The sequence below is a fragment of the Piliocolobus tephrosceles genome, chromosome 3 (genome assembly GCF_002776525.5).
Source record: "Piliocolobus tephrosceles isolate RC106 chromosome 3, ASM277652v3, whole genome shotgun sequence".
Taxonomy (NCBI): domain Eukaryota; kingdom Metazoa; phylum Chordata; class Mammalia; order Primates; family Cercopithecidae; genus Piliocolobus; species Piliocolobus tephrosceles.
In genome coordinates this window covers 78,236,082-78,253,250 of record NC_045436.1, presented here as the reverse complement: position 1 = coordinate 78,253,250, position 17,169 = coordinate 78,236,082, and the positions used below count along the sequence as shown (strand labels likewise).

The 17,169-nt window shown below is 44.9% G+C and overlaps 1 protein-coding gene across 3 annotated transcripts in view; it reads left to right on the top strand.

Moving 5' to 3' along the window:
• TSPAN5 (tetraspanin 5) overlaps nt 1–17,169 on the top strand; it is a 178,726-nt gene that overhangs the window by 138,191 nt on the left and 23,366 nt on the right. For all 3 annotated transcript variants that reach the window (XM_023190939.1, XM_023190938.2, XM_026455032.1), the window contains one exon: nt 4,525–4,575. In XM_023190939.1, coding sequence (XP_023046707.1) covers nt 4,525–4,575 — 51 coding nt within the window. The remainder of the gene's footprint in view (nt 1–4,524; nt 4,576–17,169) is intronic.

Sequence of the window (17,169 nt, the reverse complement as noted above, 5' to 3'; positions counted from 1 at the left end):
ATGTAGCTCAGGCACCTTTATGATCTTGAGAGAAATACTTAAAATAAATTTCTTTTTTTTTCTTTTTTGTTTGAGATGGAGTCTCACTCTGTCACCAGGCTGTAGTGCAGTGGCGCAATCTCAGCTCACTGCAACCTCCGCCTCCCAGGTTCAAGTGATTCTCCTGCCTCAGCCTCCCAAGTAGCTAGGACTACAGGCGCACACCAACACGTCCAGCTGATTTTTGTATTTTTAGTAGAGACAGGGTTTCACCACGTTGGCCAGGATGGTCTTGATCTCTTGACGTCGTGATCCGCCCACCTTGGCCTCCCAAAGTGCTGGGATTACAGGTGTGAACCACCGCACCTGACCTTAAAAGTTCTAAGCCTCAGTTTCTTTATCTATAAAATGAGGATTAAAACAATATCTAGTGCCTGGTATATTGTTGTGGGATACTTTGTACCAACATTATTCTATAAAAATATAATGCAAACCACTTACGTAGTTTACGTTTTCCATAGCTATCTTTAAAAGGTGAAATGACATTAATTTTAATGTATCTTATTTGACCCAGAATATCCAAAGTGTTATCACGTCAACATGAAATCAATAATAAATATTAGTGAGATATTTTACATTCTTTTTATTCATATTAAGTTTTCAAAATTCAGCCTGCACTTTACACTTACCGGCACAGCTCAGTTTGAAGCAATAGTCACGTACCACGTAATGATGTTTCAGTTAACAACCAACTGCATGTACAGTGGTGGTCCCGTAAGATTTTTATACTGTGTTTTTACTATGCCTTTTCTATGTTTAGATCTGTTTGGATGCCAGATACTTACCATTGTATTACAGTTGCCTATAGTATTCAGTACAGTGACATGTAGTATAGGTTTGTAGCCTAGGAACTGTAGGCTATACCATAGAACCTAGGTGCGTAGTAGTCTATACCATCTAGGCTTGTGTAAGTACACTATGATGTTTGCATGACTACACATTTCTCAGAACATATTCCCTTTATTAAGCAACACATGGCTGTAGTTTAGCCATACTTAGCATTCAACAAATGCTGGCAAGATTATTGTTATTTATTTTAAAACATCAAAATCTGGGTTGACAAACATTTGTACTGCACATTTGCATATATTGCCATGTGGGAAGATGCCTCAGATAAATTTTTTTCTATTTCAAAAGAGTAAGGGGTTGACTTTACGAGTTCTCAGCTATTTCCTGCAAGTGGGCCTCCCTGGGTTTCACAATGAGGTCAGTTTGGTGGTTTATGGTCGTCTTTTCTTTGGGAGGTGGGAAGGGGAAACTGAATGTGCCTCAAGTATTGCGTGCCTGTCTCTGTTTTTGGCTCTTCTCTGTTTAATTATTTGGAACTGGAACAACTTGATTTTAAAACAAAACATATGGTCTGAGAGTAATTGGGAGGACATTTGCTAGTGATGTAGCACTGTAGGTATGTATCAAGTTGAGGCCCAGGCTTGCACCACTTGCTTGCTTAGGTATTGAGTATTTTCCTTAACTTCAAATTGTGTTCTTTCCCAGTTCTTAAACCCTTGTTTGGAAAGTCACAGTGAAAGCAGGAAATACGGGAGCAAGATTGTAAAGGAAATTGTGAGTCTTCTTTAAATCCCCTACTTCTTTTCTCTCTCTTCTTTATGGAAAACCATTGGTTTCCAAACTATTTATATGGCTTGTAAATGAAAAAAGTTGTCTCAAAGTGCCAAGAGGAGAGAGGAAAACTTATTTAAAAAGGATAATGTGGACCCACCATTGAATTTCTCTGTTCTTCTGATTAACTCCATTGCTGACACCAAAGTAGGGAACAGAAGTTCCACAGCCAGTGCTTATGTGAAGGCAAGATTGTTGTCTCTCTTTACCTTTTCCACACCCCTTTGCTTGCTGGGGGAGGAATATATGATATGCTGATCATATATTCCTGATCAGAATTCCTGAGGCATTCCTGAATACCTCAACTTTTTATATCATGGGGGCAAAGGGGAATTTATCAGGACTGGTAAGAACATGTATTTCTCTCGTTCAAGTCTCTGCTCCTCTACTTAGAAGCTATGTGCCTCTGAGCAAGTTATTTAAACTCTCTAAGCCTCATTTTCCTCTCTCCTAAAAAGGGGATAATAATAGCGCCTATTTCAGAGTAAAACTGTTGTGACGCTTAACAGAGACATTGCACACAAAGCACTAAGCACAATGCCTGGAAAGTAATAAAAATAATTCTTAGCGATCAGGCAGAGGTCTTCGGCAGGAACGTGTCTACCCCATCAGCAGCGGGAGGGACAGTGAATACTGCATCAGGGAAAATAATCAAACATTTGTCCATGAGGAGCTTCAGCATTGGAAAGTCAGCCATCTCACTGGGTTCTGTTTGATGTCAGTGTGTTGAAGTCAAAGCCTTAACTCCGTGCTTCTGTGCTTCCTAGGTCTCATGGGAGCCTGGACACTCACTTGTCAGTGGTCGTTCTCTTTTGCCCGGCACCTATAAATATGAGAGGAACATGCTGAATTGTTTTATTTTTGTACTACAGAGCCCTAAGTACCTTTGAGTCATTTGGGGATTCACTTGTTTTGGATCTGAAATGCAAAATGAAATAACACTCTGACCAGGGCTGAGCATGGTTTTTCTGTTGGGATAGTGAAACGAGAAATCTCTCTGAACACTTTCCAAGGAGTCCCCTGTAAGAGCAAGGGCTAGGAAGAAAGGGGTCTTCAGTTCTTGCCAAATCAAGGACATGCTTTTCTGTATAGGGCTCAGATTGTATTGTGTGTTGTCTTGCTTCAATGTCAGATGAGTGTCCAGAGCTTTGGGAAGGTCTGCTTTTAAAAACACCACTATGTTTTCGGAGTAGCTAGTTGTCTTTTGTCAGTCCCCTTTTCTTTCTGCTCTGCCATCTGTCCAAGTCCCATTTGGATTTATTAGTCATTGCTTACAAAGTATCAGGAACTCCCTGCTGAGAACCATGAAACCCTCGCCCAGTGGGCAGGTCTCAGATTTCCCTGGAACTGTAAAAAATAACCCCTCTCGCTCATGTTTTCCTTGCATACCCCTCTCAGTGGACCACTTTCTCCACATTAACTTAATCAAGATGTTCGTCGAATAAACAGTGTGCTGCCATCAGACTGAAACTTCTTGTCTCTTTTCAGTGTTCAGAAAGGAAATTGAGAGTTGCTATTGATAATAAACATGAAGCATATCTTTACTCATGGCCAATTACACACAGTCCTGATCACTGAATTTTTAGTGGGTGGACAGCCCTGTACAATGTGTCATCAAGTCTGTGTCACCCCAGTTACAAAACACTCCATTGTTTTCTATATCAAGGGGGAAAAGCAAATTATGAGATACCATGGATTTTAAGATACATCCCAATTTCAGATGTGTTCAAATGTGGGGAAAATATGTGTATCTTATAGCAGATGGAATACAGTGAGAATTAATTAAAATGGAAAGCCCTAGGCTGGGAGTGGTGGCTCACACCTATAACCCCAGCACTTTGAGAGGCCGAGGCGGGAGTCCAGGAGTGTGAGACTAGCCTGGGCAATATAGTGAGACCTTGTCTCTACAAATAATTAAAAAATTAGCCAGGCATGGTGGCATGCACCTATGGACCCAGCTACTCGGAAGGCTGAGACAGGAGGATCGCTTAAGCCTGGGTAGTTGAGGCTGCAGTGAACTGTGATCGAGCCACTGCTCTCCAGCCTGTGTGACAGAGTAAAACCCCATCTCAAAAGAAAACCAGTAAAATGGAAAGCCTTCCTGGTTATCATCTGTTCCTCTCCTGGCAGCGCCCCAGTCCTCAACACAGCTAATTGACAGAATGGTGAGAGGTGTGGGTATGTATGAGATGTGCCTCTGCCTTGGGGCTGAATGTGTAACTCAGTCTCATGTGTTGTATACTCTGTGTATGTATGAAGTTGTGGAACTGAGTTGAAACCAAGAAGGGTGGTGGGAGGTCCTCTGAACTAAAATTTACACAATCGAAGTTTCTGAAAACAGAACTTAGGAATTTTCTTTGGGTTACATTGATAAGATTCTTGTTACCTTTTGAAGGCATGATCAAAGAGGGACATCTGAGGCTCTGCATGCCCCTCCCTGACCTTACCCGTTTGTAATGGCTCAATGCTGAAGAGAAGATGCCAGCTCTTCTAAGTTCATGCCTCTGCTTATCCGTTTTCCAGTGACCACAGGCCTCAGATCCATGGGGAATCTGTTTCCTCCCCTACCTTAAAAGGCAGCATATTAAATGTTATTGATAATTTCATTGTATTCAGGATTCTACCTAATTATTATTCTTCGTAATCTGAATGACTTCCAACCAACTGTGTGTCTCCAGCCCTAATGCTGTAAAAATTTTAAGCAGAGGGATTATGGTATTTATTTTCCTGGTAAAGATGAGCGCTCACACTTTAGGAAAAGCTATTTCCCAGCCAGGTAAAGCGACAAAAGAATCGATTGAAAAATTTCATCTTTATATTAGCAGCATTTTCCCTTATAGTTACACTGCTTTCTTTCTTTTTCAGTTTTTGGGAATAACGTTTCTTGGAATTGGACTGTGGGCATGGAATGAAAAAGTAAGTTGAATATGAAAATGCACACATTGTGGTTGTTAGAGGCTGCACACCATATTATGTATTATCCCCATTTCTCTTTGACAGCCACAGAATATAAACATGGCTCTTTAACGAGAAAAAGTGTTGGTGGAAGATGAATGTCATATTCTCAAAGACACTTTAGGAATTGTGCCTAAATTGATGACTGCATCAAAACAATTACTGAAGTAACAATACAAGTGCTCAACAGAGAATGTACCTTGGAATTTGATCAGTTAGCCAAAGATCGATGTTCCTATGGGATATTTTCTCACTCAGGCACAAGAATTCCAGTAATGATTATAAATGTCACTAAACCACCTGTAGCCTTTTTTCTCTTCTGCTTTTTTTCTTTAACCCTTTGGAAGATAAGCCATAAAAAATGATTTTTTTAGTATGTTACATGATAAACTATTAGCATGTGGATTGAAGGTAGTGGGATATAACTTCATGTTTGAGTATCAAATACACTCATCGCTAATGTAAATAATGGGGATGTTTGGCTGCTGGTGGCAAGTATTAAGAAATATACAGTTTATGATAAAATACAGTATAATAAAAGAAAATCTGGAAATACAGAGTAATCTATGTGACAGTGAAGATACAGTGTTCTGGGCAGTTTCTGCTCTAAGCAACACACTCATGCAGACACCGCCTGTGTCCACACCTCCCTTCCCATCACACCCTCTGATTTTTCTCTACAGCTTCCCCTACTGAGGTCACCACTGGCATTCAGCAATGAATATAAACCACCCTCCCCTTTTTCCTTCCTTCTTTGCAAATGAAATCACCTGCAGCATTTTATCTATCCTTGTATCTGGCTATACACAAAAGCTTTATTATCTCCCACCCTAAGGACAAGGGGATGTATAGACTGGTTAAAAGTTGCCATAAACTAAAATTTAGCTTAAATTTTCCCAGAAGACCATTCTTTGATCCCGTAGGTATTTCACCCTCTAGTCTGACCCTGGTCTGAAGCTGAGCGTTCCTTTGAAGTGGTGAGTGCATTAAGAAAGGAGAGAAAAACTCGGGAGGTCCAGTGAACAAAAGCCCCTCAGAGGCCAGTAGGCATTTCCACAACTGAAATAATGTTCGGACAGACCACATAAAACAAAACTCAGAGCAAATCCTTAGTTTTGCAAATGAACCATACTATATTTATTTACAGAATTCTTCTACAGAATGTAAAATGTTTTATGGAAAATGAACCACTTTTTAGCAACAAGAGTAACTGGAGCTACCTGGAGTTTTGAGGCAGGGCAGTAATTATGTATGAGATGAGACAAATTAAGCTCCCAAAACCGAGATAATTTCATCTCTAGAAACTTTTACATTGAATAATGGTTGGTCTTGTCTTGGATTATGGTTACCTTTTGCCTCAAGCCTATTGTGAGCTTGGAAATTGGTGGAATCTGGGAAGTTGGTTAGATGCCAGATAACATAGCTTTTTATAACTCCTTTAATAAGAGTCCATTTCTATCTGCTTTGAAAAAATTCTGGAAGGCATTAAATGAACTAATTGTTCTAGCAATAAACAGCAGTTGGTAATTTTGACGTTTTTAAAATTTTCTCTTTATGAAACATAATTATCTTTTTGTTTCATCAGTTGCCTCAAATGTCTCTTCTCTGATGAAGTCACAAACTTCTAAAACTGGCAGTGTCATACAAATATCAGAGCAAGGGGATGTTGTGGTCTTTAGGGAGGGATGAAATAGCAGTTCCTTTTTGTAAGGGCCACCATCAGCCAGTAGAAGATTTCTCTTGAGATCCGAAGTTAACCTGGCCAAGGTTACCCACCTCTATGTAGCAGAACTCCATAAGCAGGGAGCAAATAGAGGCAGCAGAGGGTGAAGCCGGTGTTAACCATGCACTAGCCCAGTTTGGTGAGTGCTGGCCATGTGGGGCCTGAGTGTGGGGAATACAATGAGGGATGCAGAGTCCCTGTCTCATGGAGCTTGCATTCTACTGGGTCACTAACGAGAAGCAGTCACTGCCCAAGTATGTTTGTCCAGGTACTGGTGAGTGCTGGCAGGAAACATCAAGTTAGAGAGTGGTGGGAAAAGGAGTCTTTTAGATGAAGTAGTTGCTAACAGCCTCTCTGAGGAGGTGGCATTGGAGCAGAGACCTGGATGAAGGAAGAAGGATCTGCAGGGTACCAGGGGAAGAACGTTCTAGGAAGAGGGAATAGCAAGTGCAGTGGTCCTGAGGCAGGGACTTCGGTGACTCCAGGGAACAGCAGGAAGGCCAGTAGGCCTGGAAGGGAGAGAGCAAGGACAAGAAGAGGTGGGGTGTGTTGCCAGACAGAGGCCGGACTGGGCAGAGCCCTGCAAGAAGTTTGGATGTATTCTAGGTACAAGAGGAAGCCACTGGAGCATTTTGAAAAGTCTAATAAGACTTTTGTTTTAAGACCACTCTGGTTGCTGGGTGGGAAAAGAGCACAGCTTTGCAGCTTTGCTTGGACTGAATGTTTGTGTCTCCCCACCCTGCCAAATTAATTTGCTGAGGCCCTCATCCCCAATATGATGATATTTGGAGGTGAAGCTTTAGGGGGGAGGTAATTAGGTCATGAGGGCAGAGCCATCATGAATAGGATTATTAATGCCCTTCTGATAACAGAAGAGAGAGACAAGAGAGATTATTTCTCTGTCTGCCAGGCAAGGACATAACCAGGAAGAAAGCCCTCACTAGACACCGAATCTGCTAGCACCTTGATCATGGACTTCCCAGCATCCAGAACTATGAGAAGCAGATGTTTGTTGTTTAAGTCACCCGGTCTGTGATCAGTGTTATACAGCTGACTAAGACAGGGGTAAACAGACCTGAGTTCAAATACTGGCTCCTCCAGTATTTGAGATGTGTAGAACCCACACATGTCATCTGTGTGATGTTGGCCGACTGAGTTAACTTCTCTGAGATGCCCTTTCCTTGTTTGGCAATAGGTATACTATTCTCACCTTATAGGATTGTTGTGAAGATTAAATGACACCTCCCTCAACACAGTGTCTGCTGTAAGGCAGATGCCCACTGGAGACATGGCTTCCTCCCCTGGACACATGACCATAGGCTGTCCACTCTTAATATGCGGCAAGAACACAAAGGTAGTTTTGAAAGCGGCCTCAAATTTTGGGAGACTTTCAGACTCCAATCCATGGACCAAAGAATTGGTTTTGTTTTGTGGTCTCTTGACGAGGATGTGAAGTGTGTTGATCTCCTTGGTAACTGCAGTGACTGCTCTCTCAAAGCCCTTTGGGTTAATTCCTGAGTTGGGCCAGGCCTCTGCTGGAGTGAGTTTTCAAGGTGTACCCCAGCCTGGTAGACAGTGTGGTGGGCACTGTGCACCTGCTGAGCTGACACCACCAGCCCATGTATCAGTACATCCCCCAGACCCAGATGTGGCGACATTTACTTATAAGAGGCCTGGAGGGTAAATCCCCAAACCAGATCATAGCTGGAAGGATGAGATTTCCACTAGAAGAAACACATTTTCTTAACAGATAGGACTTTCAACATATTCATGTGAAGTACAGAAGCATTGAAAGCAAAAATGATTACCCCATACTTAATATCAGTCTGAGTTTTAAACCTAGGACTAATACTGCAGTTCAACATTAAACATAATAATTTAAAGAATTCATTTTGTCTGAGTTTTAAATCAACTGTAAAGATGCAAAGGAAGACTGTCTCCGGGGGAAGCTGATTTATGTACAATTGTTCAGAGATCATAGGATCTGCTGTTTGGTAGGAACATTAATAATTATGTGACATGAATCACCTCCACAACACCCTTGACAACATCCAGTGATAGTCAGCTCATTCATTCAAATAACATTTATTGAGCACATAGCATGGGCAGGGCTTGTGCTGAATTCTAGGGAAATGTGGATGAAGTGACATAGTTTCAGTGCTCGTGGAGTTTATCCAGTTGTAGGAAGGGTATGTGCATATACATAAAATGATACATTGCAATAAATGCTACTTAGGGGTGTGTGTATGTTTATGGTTCCCACAGCAAAGTGCTTACCATTTCCGTCTCTTTAGGTTGCCCTTCCTGTTGGAAAGACCTTCGTTCCACCAAATTAGAATCATGTCCCACTAGTTTTCACTCACTGATTCTGGATCTACCCTGTTGGATCCCACAGAATAAGTCTTTCCACATGTTAACCCGGGAAGTATGTCAGGGTGAGGTCCTGGTTCCTTCTGAGTTTCCAGGCTAAACATCTGCTTCTCTCTAGGTGGTCCTTGCAGGATGTGGGCTGGAGCCCCTTGTCCATTTTGTTGGTGCTCATCTGGCCCCCCTCTGGTGTGTTTTCTGCATCATGGAGAGGAAGCTTTAGGGGCTGTAGATAGTGTGGCTGGATTGCGTCCTTTCTCCCCTCATCAATCTAGCTTGGGATCCGCTGTAGATTACGGTGTTGCAGCTCACTGAGAATCCCAAGTTGGTTGCAGACCCAACTGGTTACCCCATCCACCTCACCTATGGCTGATTTTCAGAGGCAGTCGCAGGATTCCACAATGGCACAGTGATATTTCAGCCCACCTGTCCACCTGCTGAGATCGCTCCAGAGCCTCCATCTAGCATCTTCCCCCTTCTGCCCAGCTTGGTTTCAGCTGTACATTTTGATCAATCTCCTCCCTCTATTCCTTCTGCTAAGGCAGACTGTCCATTTGCCCCACCATGCCACCTGGGAAAATTCTGATTCAGTAGGTCCAGGATAGATACTGGGATGCTCTATTTTAACAAGCCTCCTAGATTGTTTTGACTGCAGTCAAGTTTAGTTATCATTGATAAAAGCCAGTGATATGCCATTGAGCAGGCCAAGGACAGAGCCCAATGACATGTCACTAGAAATTTCCTTTGGGGTTGACACTCATTCACTTATGTGTGCCCTTGGGTGTCATCAGTCAAGCAGTTTCTAATCCATCTACTTGTCATTACATCAGACTGTATTTCTGTGTCTTGTCTTTGTAGTTAGATGGTATCTTTCACTTTTTCACTGATTAACTGGCCTAGGCACTTTACTGAACCTAACACTTTCTTATTGAACCCATGCTGGGTCCTGAAGCACATCATTTTCTCATCCAGGTACTTGGGAACCTTTATCAGCAAAGCAAGGACTAAGGCATAATGCGTCACTCCTCAATTCTAGAAACATTTTCCTCACTTGGCTTCCAGGGTATCACACTCTCCTGGTTTGCATACCTCACAGGTGGTGCCTTCTCACACGGGTTTGCTAGTTCCACCTCATTTCCCTGACCTCTAAATTTTGGAGTACCCAAGGCTCAGTCTGAGCCTTCACTCATCTTAAGAAATCTCATCTAGACTTGGAGCTTTACACACCATCTGTCCCTGATGACGTCCAAATTAATATTTTTGCTTCCAACCTCATCTGAATTCTAGACTCGCATAGCCAGTAGCCTACTCAGCATCCACACTTAAATGCCTAGTGGGCTTCTGAAACTTAACACATTCAAAACAACACACCTGATTCTCGTGCCCTCCCAACCTGCTCTTCCCAATTGCAGTAAAGAAACAACTCCACTCTTCTACTCGCTCATTCCCGACACGCTGCTTTCTTTTCTCCTCATACCACATTTGGCCCATCAGCAAATACTGTCAGCTCTACTTTGAAACTATATTGAAAATCTGATTTCTTCTACCACCTCCGCTGTTATACGCTGGTCTAAGTGGCCACCACATCTTGCCTGCATTTGTGCAGAAGCCTTCCAATTATCTCCCTGCCTCTGCTCTTGCACCCCGATCCTCACCCTAGGGCTGTTTCCATGCAGCAGCTGGAGCGATCCTTTGGAAACGTAAGACAGATCCTGTTACTTCTCTGCTTCTAGCCCTCCAGTGAGCTTATCTTCTCACTCAAAGCCATATATGGTGCCCATGGCCTGTGTGACATTTACTTTCATACTGTGTCCTTCCTCACTGTGTCCTCTGGTCCTGCTTATCAACTTGCTATTCCTCCCGCATCCCAAAAATACCCCACCACCCCAGGGCCTTTGCACTTGCCCCTGCCGGGCATACTCTTCCCCAGAAAACCACATCAGTGCTGTCTTTTAATTCCTGGTTTCTTCTCAAATGTCACCTTTGACCCAACCCTTTCTTCCCCTTCCTTGTGTTTTTCCATCTCATGGGACTTATCACTTAGATGCTAACAAGTTTATTGCCTGGACTTTTTGTTTACCCCTACACTCTAGTATCTAGAATGTTAGGTGGCACGTAGCAAGTATTCAAGAGATATTACTTATGAAAGAATGAATGAGCAAATGAGCAATGACAGCATTCTTTAAAACACTGGCTCTGTCATGGAGTTATAGAAGTCAGTACTTGCCTCACATCTCCAGTAAGCATACTATATTAGCGATACTTACAGAATAAAAGGAGGTAAATACGTGTGGTTTCCAAAGTCTGACTTGAGAATAATATGGGGTTAGAAACAAAATACATGTATTGTCTATATCAGAAAAGAAAAAAAATTACTTCTGTTGCAAAAGTGGAAATCTACATATGATTATCTCATTTCATGGAAAAATTAGGGATGCCTTCCTTTTCCATTTTGCCCAACTCTTATGCTTATTACTTAGTTCTTAAGTGGGAGCAAGAGGGAGAGTGATCATTCACAATTAGAAGTAAAGGTATTGGAGCAAGGGAGGACTCAGCTTTTCAGAGGAGGGAAAACGCCTTTCCCTGGTCCTTAGTGTGAATTGAATGTTCCCATTCTGCCCCTGCCTCCCTAATACAGCACCTAGCCCACTGAGCAGAGTGGATACCTACTCCTGGCTTATCTGGCCTGGAAACTCCTTGAGGACAGGAGCCTGTCTTTGTCCTTTATTCTCAGTTCCTAGCACAGTGCCTCCTACACAATGGATGCCCAGAAGCTGTTTGTGACTAAGCCAATGAGAATATGCAAAAAGAGCTTTACACATTGTAAAATGCTACACAGGAAAAAAAATACCGCTTTTTATAAAGGAGTTGCATTTGCACTTCCCTGACGTCCGGATCCTCTCTAGTTAACTTTAAGAGAATAACATTCTGTTTCATAGGCGGGAAACCAAAGCACAGAGATGTTAAACTGGAAGTCTAGCCCTCTCCCTCCCAGTCCTCTGGCCAGTCCCCCATCATCCTCCACTGCACTCACTAGGCTGGGTTCTCTAGGGGTGGTTGGAAGGAAAGAGCTGGTGCCCAGTGCTGATCCCAGTAGGGAGAATGGGAAATTAGAGGAGCTCTAGCCGCCATATTGCTTTTCTCCTTGGCTTTGCTGTAGATAATGATTCTTCTTCCTGGAGGGTTTTTCCCAGCCCACTGTCTGATTTTAGGTCTCAATGCAGAACCCTCCAGTTCTTCCTGTCACAATTACACAGGAGATTCATCTTGGAAAGCCTTTCCTTATTTGCCCAGAAAGGAAAACTCAGTGAAATGCATTGATTCAGGAATGTGATAGCAGTACAGGCCAGTTTCTAAAGCCGGAGGGAGGCAATAGAGGAAAATGGTTACTCCGATGGCTTGAGCAGAAAAAAAAATGAATTTCTTAGCATTGAAACTATTTAAGGAGACATTTCTGAGATGCTGAAAATACTTCTATGAAGACTTGGTTTTATCGACTGAAAGTAGATTGCGATTGTCTTCCTCAATTATCCCAGTGATTCCCTCAAGTTCTCTGTTGTATCTAAAGAGCTGGAAACCGGCCAGGCACGGTGGCTCACGCCTGTAATCCCAGCACTTTGGGAGACTGAGGCAGGCAGATCGTAAGGTCAGGAGATCGAGACCATCCTGGCTAACACGGCGAAACCCCGTCTCTACTAAAAATACAAAATATCAGCCGGGTGTGGTCGCGGACACCTGTAGTCCCAGCTGCTTGGGAGGCTGAGGCAGGGGGTGAACCCAGGAGGCGGAGCTTGCAGTGAGCCGAGATCGTACCACTGCACTCCAGCTTTGGGGACAGAGCGAGACTCCCGACTCCCTCTCCAAAAAAAAAAAAAAAAAAAGAGCTGGAAACCAAACAGCTCATGGTCAGTACCTGGAAGCTATGTGATCTGATGTGCTCTAATCAGTAATGTTTCACACACACATGAAGTATATGGGAAGAAAATTTAATGTTTCTCTGTGTATTCCCCTTTAAACTGTATTCAGTGGGGTTTCTCAGGGATGCCAATTTAGTTGGGTCAAAATTTCAATGACTTTGTTGTTCACTCTCAGATACCACAGTCCTCCTGTCACTGTGAGGCACAGATCCAGGCCCAGTGATTAGACAGGGCTGGATAATAAAACTCCAAACCTAACTTTGCATTAAAATGTTCTCCCTGCCGAACCCATCTGCCTTGGCCCCTGAGGAGGGGAGGGAGCACGGGCCCTTGCCCTCTGTATCTTCCTACTGGCCCCTGACCTTCCCCAGATGCCTCTGCCCACCGCCTGCCCAGGCAGAAGCTGGGGTGGGCTGTGCTCTCTGGGCCTGGCGGAAGTTAAAGAGGAGGATGTCCTGGTCTTTGTGAAGCTCCCCTGCTGAGTCCCTGTGCCTAGTGGTTTCCTTGAGCTTGGTGGCTGTCTCAATTCTAGGTGACCGCCTGGCAGCCCTGCTTGTACCTGGCCACCTTCCTCAGCCAGTGCACCTCTGAGCTCTGCCCTCTGAGGTCACTTCTTTGCACGCCTGCGGGCAGCCCTATCTGACAGCGTCCAGGATGACCTCAGACCGCCTCTTCCGTGCTGCCCCCACGTTTTCTCTGGGACATACTCATCTGGGAGCGAGGTCAGTCCCCCCAGAACAGCCCGTGCCTGTCCTCGCCTGCCTCTGATACCAGAGCAGCCGGCCGGCCCTTCTCTCTCTAGGTTGCCAGGGCAGGAGGCAGCCCACAGGCCCTTCCTAGGCAGAGTCGGGCCCTAATGGCTGTGTGGGTAAAGTGCAGAGAACTACTTCAGAGCTCCCAGGAGGTGCCCTTGGAACTCCTCCTGAGGTTTAGGGTGAGAAAGAGGCTGTCCACACCCCACCCCCACCCCCAGGCCCCAGGCAGTGGTGTCACAGCACAGCAACTACTTTCTCCAGAGAAACCTTGCTTCCCCTCTCAGTCCTCCTCTGACCCCTTTGTCCCTGCCATATTTCACCGAGGCACACAAAAGATGTCCTTTGCCAGCGGTGGTGGAGGTGGGGTGTGGAGGGGAGGTCTTATCTCCTACTCACTTTGGTTTTCAGATAGTGATCAGTGAAACTGGAGGCAAGAATGTTATAACATTATATCGTGTATTTTTCTTAAAATTTTGGGAAACACATGTATGATGTTACGTTGGAAATAAGAATCCTCCTGCCCGCTGCTACCCCATCTTCCAGCAGTAGATTACAGGGAGTGGTGTGAACCCTGCTCTGGGGTCAGGTGGCCCAGGCTCAGATCCCTGCTCTGTCACTTCCTGACCTGGGCTACCTGGGCGTGTTAGTTCCTCTCCGTGTCTGTCTCCTAACATGGGTAAGAGTGGCTGCCTGGCTGGTTTCTGGTGAGGGTGAAATAGTCCAGGTAGCCCGGTGCCTGCCTGGAGTCACTGCTGAGCAGGATAGTTCTTTTGGTGCCGCTTTTGTTCGGGCCTTCAGCAGATCTCACCTGGATCACCCCAGAGCCTGCCAGCTGCTTCCACAGCACCTGACTGCCACCTGAGCGGGCTTCTAAGTTCAGAAATGGCCTGGAGCTTCCTCTGCTCCAAACGCCTTCAGATGCAAACCCAGCCTCGCCCAATCAGCCTCTTCATCTCCTCTCACCACTTGTCATGTAGAGGCCCCACTGGGCCAGATCCTGTCACTTTGTCTCCAGTCTTGCTGATAGGACCTTCTGCCCCTCCCCATGCACCCCCATAACACCCACTGCTTGTGCCTCTGCTCTGTGCACTCTGTTCTTAACCATCTCCTCTCTAGACTCAGCTCCTGAGGGTGTCGCTGTATGTTTTGCTAGAAACACCTTTGACTAACATAATACCTGGCAACTCCCAGGCGATCCTCATGAAAGTATTTGCTCAATAAATGAACGAGTTGCATATCTTTGAGGTCCTAGAATAGAGGATCACCTGCCGCTAGTCCAGACTTCACCTTTTTTCACTTGAGTTTTGGGGCACCATGATCAGACGCTGTTTTAGCTCAGGCTGCTGTAACACAGTACTATAGACTGGGTGGCCTAAATCACAAATATTTCTTCCTCACAGTTCGCCAGGCTGGGAAGTCCAAGATCAAGGTGGTGACAGATTCAGTTCCTAGCGAGGGCCCTCGGTTTGCAGCCACCTTTTTGCTGTGTACTGGCATGGTAGAGTGAGAGAGGGAGGGCCCTGGTCTCTTTCTTTTCTTTTTTTTGACAGAGTCTCTCTCTGTCGCCCAAGCTGGAGTGCAGTGGCGCGATCTCGGCTCACTGCAACCTCCGCCTCCTGAGTTCAAGCAGTTATCCTGCTCAGCCTTCCAAGTAGCTGGGACTACAAGGCACATGCCTGGCTAATTTTGGTATTTTTAGTAGAGACGGGGTTTCACTGTGTTGGCCAGGCCGGTCTCAAACTCCTGACCTCATAATCTGCCCGCCTCGGCCTCCCAAAGTGCTGGGATTACAGGCGTGAGCCACTGCGCCTGGCCTCTTCCTTTTCTTATAAAGACATGAATCTCATCATGGGGGTCCCACCCTCATGACATCTTCCAAACCTAATTACCTCCCAAAGGCCCCACCTCAAAATACTACCATACTGGGGCTTAGGGTATAAAAATGTGAATTTGGGGGAGACATGAACGTTCAGTCCATACCAGAGCCTCTATTAAATCTTTCAGCTTAAACTTTACACCTAGGCAGGAATGTTTCTAGGTATGTCTCCCGTCTTCTGAATGTAAATGAAACTATCTGGAATGGCTGAGAGCAGGGGTGATTTCTGAAAGGCTGCCCTTTTGCATGTGGCTGTTTCCATGCTGATGGGGCAGTCGCTCCCACCAGAGTGGGTAGGGATGGTGGTTGGTTTCCCTGCCTGTGAGCAGTGCCAGCTGATGGAACTTGGCACCGCTGGCCTCCCTAACAGCTACTTGATTGCAGGATTTGATGGAGACCTGAAAGATGACCGCCCCTCCTCCTCCTCCTCTCCTCAAAGGCAGGTCATGGCCACTTTTTAATCTGCAAAAAAAGCATGACTTGAGTTTCACTGATGACCTTTTTTGACAAGAAAAAATGGGAAGGAGCCATGCATCTTTGAAACTGCTAGTCGTCTTTTATCCTTGTGTCTCTTTGTCAGGCATGAACTAAGCTGCTCTTGCTCCCTTACATCTCCCTGGACTGTTCAGGCCTGACAAGCTTTCTTCTCATTCCTAGTCGTCGCTCTGGCCTCTGCAGCAGTTCCTTAGATAGACGGATGTTTGGAGTTTTACGGAGTGGCAGAGCATCTTTGACAAGTTTTTATAGGGACAGGTTCCTCTGTGGCCCTGTGGTCTCTATTTGGTCTTCCTGTGTATACTGTTTAGAACCACATTTCCAACTCTCCAGGACCACCCCTCTCTGAGTAGCTGTATTTCCTTTGAAATGTCATTCCTTGTTACCCTTTCTCTCTAGGGAAATGCTTCTCTATCTCTTACTCTAGGAAAACTGCTGTCAGGAGGATCTGGTTTATGGAGGGGTGGGTGAATCAAGAGCCAGTCTCATAAATCTCAGAGGGGTCCATCTGGCCTAGCTTTGGGTGCACATTTTATAGGCCTGTCTCTCTCTCTCTCTTTCTTATCCAGCAGTTGGAAGGAATGTGCTTGTATATGCAAAAGCAGAAGAGTCCCAGACCTTGGGGTTTATTAATGCTATTTTTGTATTTCTTTTCTGTGTGGGTTGAGAGAAGAAGCTTGCCAGGTGGCACACAGAGGCTCCTCTGTGCTGGTGATGAAAAAAAACCACAGACACTCCTGAAGTTTATTGGTGTGGAACCCTTCTGGAGTTTTGTTTGCCTTTTCATTTCTGCGTGTGCATAGAAACCTCTTTCAAGAAGAAATAGTTGCTCAGAACATATTCCTTTAATTGCAGAAGCATGGGGAAGAAGCTGCTTAAATTCCAGAGACAGCTGAATGAATAAGGCAGTAATGAGGAGAGGGAAGCTTGGCTGGTTTGTCTTTTTTTTTTTTTTTTTTTTTTTTTGAGACGAAGTCTATCTCTGTCACCCAGGCTGGAGTACAGCAGCATGGTCTTGGCTCACTGCAAGCTCTGCCTCCTGGGTTCACGCCATTCTCCTGCCTCAGCTTCCCAAGTAGCTGAGACTACAGGCACCCGCCACCACGCCTGGCTAATTTTTTGTATTTTTAGCAGAGACGGGGTTTAACCATGTTAGCCTGGATGGTCTCGATCTCCTGACCTCGTGATCCGCCTGCCTTGGCCTCCCAAAGTGCTGGGATTACAGGCGTGAGCCACTGCGCCTGGCCAGTTGGCCAGTTTTTCACGTTCTTACTGAGACATACTATATTCATCAAACCACTGAACAGCCAGATCTAAAGGGGATAGAACATAGTTTAGCCACTGGAAGGTCACTCCGGAGTGGTGACTGACAACCAGTGTGCCAATCAGCGCCTCAGCAACAGAGGTACCCTTTCTCCTGGT